General features: G+C 36.9%; 1 protein-coding gene across 2 annotated transcripts in view; it reads left to right on the top strand.

Annotated features, from left to right (window-relative positions):
• The window catches only part of TMTC2 (transmembrane and tetratricopeptide repeat containing 2), a 684,646-nt gene that overhangs the window by 551,384 nt on the left and 120,961 nt on the right, over nt 1-12,301 (top strand). For both annotated transcript variants that reach the window (XM_006871819.1, XM_006871820.1), the window contains one exon: nt 3,265-3,328. In XM_006871819.1, the coding sequence (XP_006871881.1) occupies nt 3,265-3,328 (64 nt within the window). The remainder of the gene's footprint in view (nt 1-3,264; nt 3,329-12,301) is intronic.

The following is a 12,301-nucleotide window of genomic DNA, read 5'->3' as shown; positions in this document are numbered from 1 at the left end:
CTTTAGTGAATAGTGACTACTAGTCCTTAAAAGTTTTGGAGCAGTCATTTCACGTGCAACTCTGGGTCTCTCCATGTCTGGAGCAAAGAAGAGTGAAGAAAATCAAAGGCAATTAGTCTGAAGCGCCAATGGACTACAGGTCCCCAGCCTCCACGACTCTGAGACCACAACTGTACCGTGCCTCATTACCTGCTATGAAAGGGATCACAATATTAAGTCCAGAAAAGAATGGAAAAAAATATTTAGGATACAACTCAAAATAATAAAACAAACTAAACTGACTGGTCTAATAGAGACTAGTGGTACCCCTGAGACTAGGATCTTCCAGTCTGGAACTGAACTCACCCCTATGACTCAATTTGATTAGCTACATAGATTCATAAGTGAACATTAATACCAGTTAGGTATACGGTCCTTAAAACAATTAGCCATATGAGATCAAATGCCATTTAAGACTCAGAAGGCAGGCAGGAAGGGTGAATGGCAGTGATACACACAGAAAGGAAGATAAATAGTGCTGTTGCATGCAGAGAGTGCAATCAAATTCATGAAATAAAGTATGTGTGAATTATTGCATGAAAAAAAATTTTCTCTGTAAACTTTCACTCGAATCACAATAAAAACTTAAAAAGTCATGAACAAAATGGAGTCTAGTTGTTTGAAGACTATGGAGACTTCTATATGCTGGAGACTCAGCAGACGTTAACAGCAGTTCTTAAAGGGAAGCATAGCCCCATTGCTTCTACCACTGTGAGCGACCCCTAGACATCTCATCATTCTTCTGTCATTCAGTCTAACATCCAACTAAGCACATACAATTATCTAAGCCCTAATCGTGTGACTCCTCTGCTGTCCAGATAGCAAGGAGGAAGAGGAACTGGCCTTTTTATTTTTTGTCGACTATAGTCGCTATGGGTCGGAACAGACTCGAAGGCACTTAACAACAACAACAACATATACAATAAAAGGATCTCTGGTAGCATAGTGGTTATGAATCAGACTGCGAACTGCAAGGTCAGCAGTTCGAAACTACCAGCTATTCTATGGGAGAAAGATGAGGCTTTCTGCTCTTGTAAAGATGTATAGCCTCAGAAACCCTGTACAGGGTCTCTATGAGTCGGAACGGACTCCACGGCACATAACCACCATACACAATAAAGTAGTCCTGTTGTGGCACTGTGGAATAAGCATTGGAATGTAAATCATAAGGTTAGTGATTCAAACCCACCAGTTGTTCTTTGGAAACCCTATAGAGGATCACTGTAAGCCAGAACTGACTTGATGGCACTTAATAACAACACACAATAGAAGGAACCTTGGTGGCACAGTGGATTACGAGCTGGGCTGCTAACCACAAGGTCAGCAGTTCGAACCTCCCAGTCATTCGTCATGAAAAAGATGAGGATTTCTGCTCCTGTAAAGATTTATAGTCTCAGAAACCCTATACAGGGTCATTATGAGTTGAAACTGACTTGATAGCACTTAACAATAACAACAGCACCCAATACAAGATCCCACATAGGAAGGGAAGTAGCTTTCTAGATGTTGTTGTTGTTACTGCTCTTGGGTTGGTTCTGACTCATATTGACCTTCTGTAGGGTTTCTGAGGAATGGCTGGTGGGTTTGAACCACTGATTTTGTAGTTCAAGCTGACCTTGTAATCTGGTGCTTATCCTAAAGCGCCATACCTGGATACTTCTTGATAGGAACAGATTCTTTTTCAAACCTACCAATGTTTACTCTTTCCATAAAAGCAAATTCACCAATTCTGAGAATCTGTAATAAAATAAATTAGGAGTTTTCTGGGCTATCATGTTGAAGCTGGAAAATCCAAACCCTATAACATTATCTGAATTAACTTGAAACTTCAATATTATTGAAATATTGAAGAAGACAAGAATTTACATTTATTTGACTCTAATATCTATGCTATGGCAGCCACAGTTAATACCTCAAATGACATATTGCTTTGGACAAATCTGCTGCAAAAGATCAATTTAAGGTGTTAAAATAAAAAACAAAGACCAACTTGAGGATTAAAGTGCTCCTAACCCAAGCCGTGGTAATTTCAGTCATCTCAATGTGTGTGAAAGCTGGACAATAAGGGTAACTGAAAAAGAATTGATGCGTTAGAATTTATCATTTAGGTAAAAACTGTTGAAGATACTGTACATGAACAATGTATACATCTTTCTTGGAGAAAGTATTCCCAGATTGCTCCTTAGGAATGAGGATGGTGGGACTTCATCTCCCATATTTCAGCCACATATTCAAGAAGGACCAGCGCCAGGAGAGGGACATTGTGCTTTGTAAAGTATGTTGTTGTTGTTGTTAAGTGCCTTCAAGTAGGTTCTGACCCATAGCAACCATGTATAGGGTTTCTGAGGAGCAGTTAGTAAATATGAAATGCTGACCTTTCAGTTCAAACAGATCTTGTGCTCCAGTGCTTATCCTAAAGCATCACACCAGGACCCCTGGTAAAGTATGTTGTGTTTGTTAAGTGCCATTGAGTTGGTTCTGACCCATAGCGACCCTGTTTCCAAGGAGTAGCTGGTGAGCTTAAACAATCAATGTTGAAGTTAAAACTGACTTTGCAGTCCAGCGCATTAACCCACAGTACCACACCTAGGGCAACAAAAAAGAGGAAAACCCTCAGTGAGATGAATTGATGTAGTGGCTGTTAACAGTGGACCCATACAATGATAGGGATTGTGAGGCTGGTGCAGGACCGGACAGTATTTTGTTCTGTTATACATAGGGTAGGGTCGCTATGATCAGAACCCATATGGTAAATACCTAGCAACACGAGCAATAAGCTTGGAAAAGTTAAGTAGTTTTTCTAATTAAAAATATATATATGCAAATGTTACATAATCTTATAGGTAAGATTTCTCATATGTAGTTGCAACATGAGCTTTTTTCTGCTTAAACAACTTAATGTTTGATTGTTGTCATTATAATTATTTTAAAGTATTATTTTGGTTCTCAATGATTCTGCTCACCTATCTGCAATTTTAAGGAGCACCAGTGGTATAGTGGTTAAAGTGCTTGTCCATTAACATAAAAGGTTGGCAGTTCAAACCCACCGTTACTCCACAGGGAAAAGATGTGGCAGCTTCATTGTAGTTGCAATCCTGAGGACTTTCTACTCTGTCTCATTGGGATGCTGTGTGTCTGAATTGACTCAGTGGCAGTGGATTTAGTTTTCAGTTAAACTGCAATTTTAAATGAATTGATAGATATTTTTCTTTGTTTCTTTAACAGACAGGCTAGCCTCAATGAGGCAGCAGAGAAGTATTATGACTTGGCAGCCAAGCTGAGGCCTAATGTAAGTATTTTCTTAATGAGAAGTATTACAGTGTGGTCATTTTGAGGACTTAAAAGCATCTTGGCTCTGTGTCATTTTCTCTCTTATCTCTTAGCCTAAATACCCATTTAATGCTAATTCAACAATAGTATCTGCTAGCCTCAAGCATCTTTCTTTTTCCAGAGATAAAAATTGCTATGTTTTCTAGCATCATACTTTTATCATTTGAATAGATATTTTAGCATTACTAAGTACTTTGCAATTGGATGATTTTAAAAATGAATTCCTTGAACAGTTTTTGTCTTTTTTTTTTTAAACCACAGTACTAAGGACCCATAAAGTTCTTAACATCATAAATGTGTTTTGCTTCTTACTTGCAGTCAAACCTTTAGCTGTGTGCCTCTTTCATATTCTGTATTCCTCGTTTCTAATAACTATCACTTTTCAACTTTATCAAAAACGCTTTGATTAGAATTTCTCCCTGGGTAGTCACACTACTAAGAAAGATGGATATAAATCAGATCATTACAACTGAAATAAAGTAACCATTTATGAGAAAATAAAAAGTGGTTTTGTATCAGTCTTCTAAGCACTTTTTACTCACTGAATTCTAGCACATTACCTTTGTTCTCATACACAGCTCTGCTCAGCATCTTCAATCCTAAAACTCTTTATCCTGCTCTCTTCTCTGGACCTAGATTATCTATTGAGAAATGCAATTTTGAAAGAGTAATGAAAGTGCATTTGTTATATGACTACAAATAATGGTATCAGTCTCATTTTTTTATATATATAATAATTCATCCACTGAAGCAGTGTGTACAAAGTCTTGCTGTGTGATAGAATGCAGAGACCTCATACCCGAAAAGACCACACAACGTAGTGGTGAGAACTGAACATAATCAACTCATTTAAATACAGTGTGGCAGTTCCGATAAAGAGGCATGTATAATTCTTGGGGAGCACCCCAGAGGAAGACTTCTTTTTTTCTGAAAGAGGCCCACTCAGGGAGGAATTTGTGTGTGTGTGGGGGGGTGGGGGTGGGGGGACAAAAACAACTGGGTTCCATTTAACTCTTGCAATCCCAGGGAGGAACTTTTATTAAGCATTTCAATCAGGTGTGACCTCAGCCTTGAATGTAAATTTTTTGCTTCATTAACTATGAGGTGTTTCAAGAACTGCTGAGCTGTTTAGAACAGCAGAGAATTATTTAGTAATTTCAATATTAAGAAGAATAACAGCTAAGATGTGTTGTACATATACTATGTGTCAGGTAAAGCACAAGGTGCTTCATGTGAATTATATATTCAGGTTTGTACATCAGCCTACTAAAATGCTTTATGATCCTCATTTTGTTGAAGCTCACAGAAATGAATAGTATACTATCACAGCTGAAAAGTGATAGTCATATTCTAATTCTGATGAAAAAAAAAAAATGCAGCCTTATCTTTGAGAGGAAATGTAATAATAATGGTTCTCTCATTTATTTCTTAAGTATATATAATTTCTAAACACCTACTATGTGTTAGGAAACAATCATTGGAGAAGGATGTCATGCTGGGTAAGGTGGAGGGTCAGAGAAAAAGAGGAAGACCCCAATGAGATGGATCAGCCAAGTGGCATCATTGATGGACTCGGGGGTGGCAGCAGTAGTGAGGTTGGCCCAGGATCGGACATTGTTTCGTTCTGCTGTGCATGGGGTTGCTATGAGTCGGTTCCGACTCGATGGCACCTGACAACAACACCTACGATGTGTTAGGTTCCCAGGTGGTGTGAACGCTTTGCACTGGACTCCTAACCTGAAGGTTGACAGTTGAGACCCACAGCCGTGTTATGGACGAGAGAGCTGGTCCATAAACATTATTGTTGTTGTTCCCTGTGGAGTCCATTGTAGCTCATAGTGATCCCATATAGCAAAGCACAACTTCCCACAATGTTTGTTAGGCTGTGCTCTTTGCGGGAGAAGATGACCAGGTCTTTCTCCTGAGGAGCTGCGTAGTGGATTCAAACCACCAACCTTTTGACTAGCTGCAGCGATTAACCATTGTGCCACCACTCATGTCTTGGAAGTTTACAGCTAAGAAAACCCTGTGGAGCATTTCTACTGTGTAACACATGGGTCACTATGAGTTGGAGTTGACTTGATGAGAACAGGTTAAGTTACTTGCTATGACCCAACCATTGGCCTAACCACTGGATCTATAAGGGGATGCAAAATGTTCATGTGACAAAAATTCATTATCTTTCCATTCTATTTTCCACAAACATTTTGAAGCCCTTGTGTATAGCAGGAACAAAATTAATAAAAGTGCCTGCCCATTAGGAATTCATAATCTAGACTAAGAAGATGTATAAGGTTTCCAGGAAGCAGCTGGTGGGTTTGAACCACCAACCTTGCATGTAGTTGTTGTTGTTATGTGTCATCGAGTTGGTTCCAACCTGTAATGACCTTGTATAGGTTTTCTGAGGAGCGGCTGGCGCGCTTGAACCGCTAACCTTGCAGTTCTAACCGACTTTTTAGTCCAGCATATTAACACACAGCGCCACACCAGGACTGAGTTTAGTAGTCCAGTGCTTATCCTAAAGTGCCACACCAGGACTCCAAGGAGATGTTGCATATGTAATTAAGTAAGGTGTGTACTATGTCAAATAGTGAACAGTGCTTTGGTGAGAAATGGCCCAGGAAGAGGTCCAGGATGTTCAGGGAGAGGTGAGCAGGAGCTCATGGCTTTATAAATGCCTGAGCTGGGTGTCTGCGCAGCATCTTACAAAAGAGGGCTGATTCTGAGGTCTTAAGGTTTATTAAATAAAAGCATTGCAGGTAAGGATACATGTGTGTTTGTTTTTCTTCTAAAAAATGGTGCAGGCTTTTTTTGAACATGGATTTATGCTAATCATGCTTTACTTATCTGGGAACAATAAATTATGTATTTTATGGATTTGGATAAAATGACAAGTTCATATTTAATGATAAGTAAATGATGTTAACATTTATAGATAAGCAAACTTGATCTGTTCCTAATTTGTTACACAGATAGTTTTGGTTTTCTGAACACAGTCTAGTTAAGTAAGAAGCAATTAAAATAAGGACTGATGATGAAAGAACTATGGAATTAATACAAATTTCCATTTTAGAGTTAAAAGATCTTTTAAAAAATAGCCATGTTATGGTTTACCAGTAACTATGCATCTCTTATAAATTAAAACGTCCATTTCACATCTTGCTTATAGCTATTTCTTGTTTTGTTTATACAGGCATCCTCAATAATTAAGTTTCAGTTACCTGATTATATAATGAGAACATTGAAAATAGACCTCAATCCCTATTCCCTGTTTAAATATTTCCACTGTTTTTTCTATTTTTCTCATCTACACAATGGTATAATTTTACTTTTTTTTTTTTTTTTCTGGTGTTAGCTACTCCAATTACAATAATAGGTAGCCGTATGTACGTGATTGTATTGATATTTTAGTAAAGCATTATGAAGAAATATTTGTGGTGTATAACCCTGTGTATTACCATCATATTAAGAAAGTTTTAATTATTTGTGGAATATAATTCTCTTAATAAACATTGGTCTTATTTCTTCTATATAGTCCATGATGAATTTTTTTTTCTATTCTAGAAAATGCATTGTTTTTTTCTTACAAAGTTTACTCTAAAATTGTTATTTGAATCTTTAGGTTAATTTATGTACTGTCAATTTCTGTAATTAAATAAGAATATGAAAAAAATCTAAATTAGCAGGAACAAAAGAATTTTAAATTTCTTATTCTGACATTGTATCATCATAGATATAAAATTAATTTTATTTACTGAAGTACATAAATGGAAAAATATATTTAGTATTTTAAAAGTTCCCATTAATTTTTCAAATCCAATTTATGTGATTTTCGAGAGTGTTTCTCTGAAATTAAACCTCATACCAGGGTAAATTTGCGACTAGGTTTCCAGTTTCTACATGCATAGGTTTATTCTAAACAAAACCTATTTACACATGTCACTGTGATTTGTATATGGCTACAGACAAGTTCGAGTCCTGGTGTAGCACTTTAGGTTAATGCGCCAGACTGAAAAGCCATTTGAACTGCAAGGTGGGCGGTTCAAGCTCACCAGCTGCTCCTCGGAAACCCTACACAGGATTGCTATGGGTTGGAACCGACTTGATGGCACTTCACAACAACAACAACAGACAAGTTCTCTCAGTAACATGTGCCTTTGCCTTGTTAGGGTTCCTTCAAAAACAAAAAGGGGTATACTTTTGGGGCCATGGAAAACATGAATTTTTAAGGCAGTGCTAATATCAAATTTTTAACAAAAGTCAAATGAACGTCTTCTCAAGTCATTGAAGTTTTGCAAGAAGTTTACAGGAATGCTGTTCCACAAAAACAAGGTTTTAGATGGATGGAGCATTTTAAGAAAATTGGGAAGACCTAGACATTTGTTTAGAGAGTAAAAACAATTAACCTCAATGAATGAAGAAACTAGCTAAAATCTAGAAACTAGTAGAAGGAAAACATAGAATTACCATTGATACAATAGACTGCAGTTGGGATCTCACATAATTTGGCATTTTAAACTTTTAGTGAAATCTTAGCCTCAGCAAGCTTTCAGCTTGATGAGTGCCAAAAAGATTGCATGAAGATCAGCTAGCTGAAAGAGCTATCTTTCCATTAATCTTTTAAGCTCCATCAAAGCTAATGAAAATGATTTTATGGAAGAATCGGAACTGTGGGCAAGTCTTGGATTTACCAGTATTATTCAGAAAGCAAAGTCTAATCAAAGCAGTGGCTTCCCAGGGGTATGACTAGTTTTTGTGAATTCCAAAGGGTAATCATGATAGGTTTTCTGGAATGACAGGAGCCCTATGGGGTTTATAAGGAAGAAGTTTTAAGAAAATTTAAAACTGCATTGGTGAGAAAAAGACCTGTCATGACAATATACTTAACTAATTCTTCAAGAGTATCAAGGGATGTACAATGAGAATTTCGTTGAGACGCCTTCTTCAATTCACTACACAACCCAACTTGCCCCTTGAGAATTCTTTTTGTTCTCCAAACTCAAAGAACATTTAAAAGGAACATGATTTTAGTCTCTTGAGGATGCCAAGATTGCCTTCTTTGTGTAGTGTCAGTTGAAAAACAAAGGATTTGTCGGGGAATGGTTATTGTTGTTGTTTTTAATTGAGTCTCTCAAGGATGCCCAAACTGCCATTTTGGTGTGACGTCAGTCAAACATCAAAGAATTCTTTAGAGAATGGTTGTTGTTGTTGTTGTTGTTAGGTGACATTGAATCAGTTGCAATACATATCCTCCCTATGAACAACAAAATGAAACACTACATGATCCTGCCCATCCTCATAATTTTAGGAAAGGTTTAGAGAGAGGGAAACACCATCTTCAAAAGTATATAGATCTAGATTCAGGATATGTTGGAAAACAATAATTTCACAATTTTTTAAATCTATAAATAAAATGATTCTTCTTTAGATTACATTTAAAAAACCCTATTCCCTTCTATCCCAATTATACACATCATAAAATAGTGACTCCTGAGGACTAGAAGGACCATTTAAATGAAACTGCTTTGTCCTTTCTGTGGGAATTAAGCTGAATTCTGCTTAATGGATTTAGGAAAATATAATATGAAGTATTGAGAATTTGTATACTACAAAGTCATCCATTTTACTTGGCTTCTAGTAAACTCTATGAGGGCGTTATCACACGTGATGAGGGCCATAAATCCTATATTTTCCAGATGTAATTGGTTTTAGTCTGAATATATTCAACGTAACTATATCAAGTGCCAACTTTATGTAAGGCTCTATGCCAAGTTACATGAAAAATTAACCCTGACCTTGAAAATGGACTATCTAATATAGGGAGGGAGTGAAGTAGAAAACACATGGGTCTAAGTCCTTATACTCAAGGGCAGTAGATACGCTATATAATAAGTGCTTTGTGAGAGATATAAGTGAGGTGCTAGAAAAGTGACAGGAGAGAGAAATCGTTTTCAGCTGGTTTGAGCCATAAAAGCAGTGAGTCAGAGTTGTCAAGCTTGGAGAATCTTGTAGTGATAGAATGTTTATAGGTAGTTGAAGATTTTAGCAAGAGAAGGCGAAAGAGAATTCAGACAGGAGAAAGCTTATGAATGAACAAGGGTATGGAGTCTAGAAAGTATGAAATATGAAATAGAAAGGTAAGTAGAAATGGTTGGATCATTAGTTTATAATGGGGACCCGGAGTCAGGGATGAATGGAAACTAAGATAAAACCATGTGACAAGCAAAGATTTAGGATTTTGTAGCTCAGGGTTTTTGTAAAGCAGGATGACTAAATTAAAATACTCATTTTGGAAGGTCATTTATATGATGCATTGAAGAGTATGAGTTGTGGTTAGGGAGTAGGATTTGAAGATACGTTTTTTGTTCTTTTTTGCTGGTGCTGGTGGTGGGGGGGGAAGATCACTGTAATATTGTAGGCATAAGTTAGATAACCCTAAAGTTCAGAAACACAAGGAGCAATATGATAGGTTGTAATGGTACCAACTCGATGGCACCTAACAACAACTAGGGAAATTAAGTGACTCTAATAAATGTTCCTGTTTTGAGTCAGAACAGACCCGATGGCACTTAACAACAACAAAACAACAATAAGTTTTAATATTTTTAAAATATAAGTAACTGGAAAAATACCATAACAGGACAGTCAGAAAGGTATGTTTATTTCAAAAAAAGTAAAAAGGTTAAGTTTGAAATGAGCAAATATTGAGAAACAGAATATTCTAATTTTCCCTTGGGCATTCCTATATGCAGGTAACTAGAGGGGAAGGCCAGATTTAGTGGTACAATGTAGAAATCGTTTGCAAAAACAAGATCGTGCTAAATGATTGGATAAGGTCATTGAGGTAAGAAATTTATAAGGGGAGAAAAAGTCAATTCCAACCCCTGGAAATTTCTACATTTGGAAAGTAGGCGAATTATGACAACTCATATGATGGAGGAGCCAAGATAATGGCAGTACATAGAAATCAATGTTGGTGGGCAGTGACTATCACTGTAAAAAGATAAGGAAAACAAGGACCAAGAAAGCACATTGGTTTTAGAGACTTAAGATATCATTGGTGACCTACAGTTCCATGTAAGAGTTCCAACAGAGCATTTTAAGATATTAAAGAAATGGAGATCTAGGAGTACCTAGAATAAAAATCATTCTGTATTGAGGTAAATAAAAGAGAGCAGAAAATACCAAAAATATATGAATTAAAAATTTTCTGAATATTTATGAAATAATGATCATATATTAAGGGTAGATGTTCAAGGACTGAGATATTGTGTGTGTGGATATGTGAATGTGTTTAGGTATCCCATTGCCGTCGGGTCCATTCCAACTCACAGTGACCTTATAAGACAGACTAGAACCTCCCCACAGGGTTCCCAAGGCTGCACTCTTCATGGAAGCAGGCTGTCCCATCTTTCTCCAGTGCAAAGCATTAACTGCTCTACCACCAAGACTGTTTGTGTTAAAATATGGAGACTGAAATGTCACATTAAAAGGAGGGCAAAGGAAAGATTAATGGTCTTAAAAATAATATACTCAGGGAATAAAGAAAAAAAAGTGATATATGATGCCATAGGAAAAAACAAATTTAACATGAGGAAAAAAGTAAGATTTGGTAGTAAATTACTTCAATAAGACTCAGTTATCTCCTAATCCTATAAAATCAAGAGTAGGATTTGGTTAAAGACTTGTGGACAGTTATTAATATTTTAGATATTGTTAAGTATTCTTGAGTCAGTTCTGACTCATAGTGACCCTGTATGGGGTTTTCGAGGTTGTAAATTTGTAAAGGAACAGAAAGCCTTATCTTTCTCCCACAGAATAGCTGGTGGGCTCTAACCTCTGACCTTGTGTTAGAGGTCCAGTTTTATCCTACAACACCACAACACTCTCCATATTAGATATAGGGCTATAGTACCTATATCTGATCAATTACATTCCATTCAAGGTATACTTTTAAGGTACAATGTTAAGCATTTAGACATTTTATAACTTTGAATGAAGCTTTAGCATCATCAGCAAGTTATTCTTGGCTCAGCTTATATATGCTAGATGCTGTATTCACCTTGCATTTTTAATATATGTTACATTTTATAAATGCTCACTGTATGTAGACATTATATATGATTTAAGGACGCTATCTTACAAAGATCAAATTATCAAATAGAAAACTGCATGTGTGCATTATAATTTTCCCAGGGACTTAGATCATAAATTATTACAGAGCATTATCTTTAAATCAGTCAGTATTATTCATTTAGGCTCTTTGTTGTTGTTGTTGTTGTTGTTGTTGTTAGGTGCCATTGAGTCAATACCGACCCACAGTGACCTTATACACACTAGAATGAAACACTGCCCAGTCCTGGGCCAACCTCACTATTGTTGCCACGATTGAGTCCATCAGTGCTGCTACTTGGCCAGTCCATCTTGTTGGGGGTCTTCCTCTTTTTCTCTGACCCTCCACCTTACCAAACATGATAACCTTCTCCAGCAACTCGTCTCTCCTGACAATATGTCCAAAGTATGAGAGACAAAGTTTGGCCATCTTGGACTCTAAGGAGCACTCTGACTGCACTTAAAATATTCTCCTCCAACACCATAACTCAACGGCATCAATTATATGGTCTTCCTTATTCACTATCCAGCTTTTGCATGTGTATCAGGTTGTTGAAAATACCATGGCTGGGGTCAGGCGCACCTTAGTCCTCAACCTGACATCTTTGCTCTTCAACACTTTCAAAAGGTCTTGTGCAGCAGATTTGCCTAATGCAATCCGTCGTTTGATCTCTTGACTGCTGCTTCCATGAGTGTTGATAGTTGATCCAAGAAAAATTAAGTCCTTGACAACTTCAGACATTTCTCCGTTGATAAGAATGTTGTTTATTGGTCCAGTGGTGAGGATTTTTGTTTTCTTTACATTGAGATGTAATCCATA

The sequence above is a fragment of the Chrysochloris asiatica genome, unplaced genomic scaffold (assembly GCF_000296735.1).
Source record: "Chrysochloris asiatica unplaced genomic scaffold, ChrAsi1.0 scaffold00175, whole genome shotgun sequence".
NCBI lineage: Eukaryota > Metazoa > Chordata > Mammalia > Afrosoricida > Chrysochloridae > Chrysochloris > Chrysochloris asiatica.
This window is presented reverse-complemented; position numbering and strand designations above follow the sequence as displayed.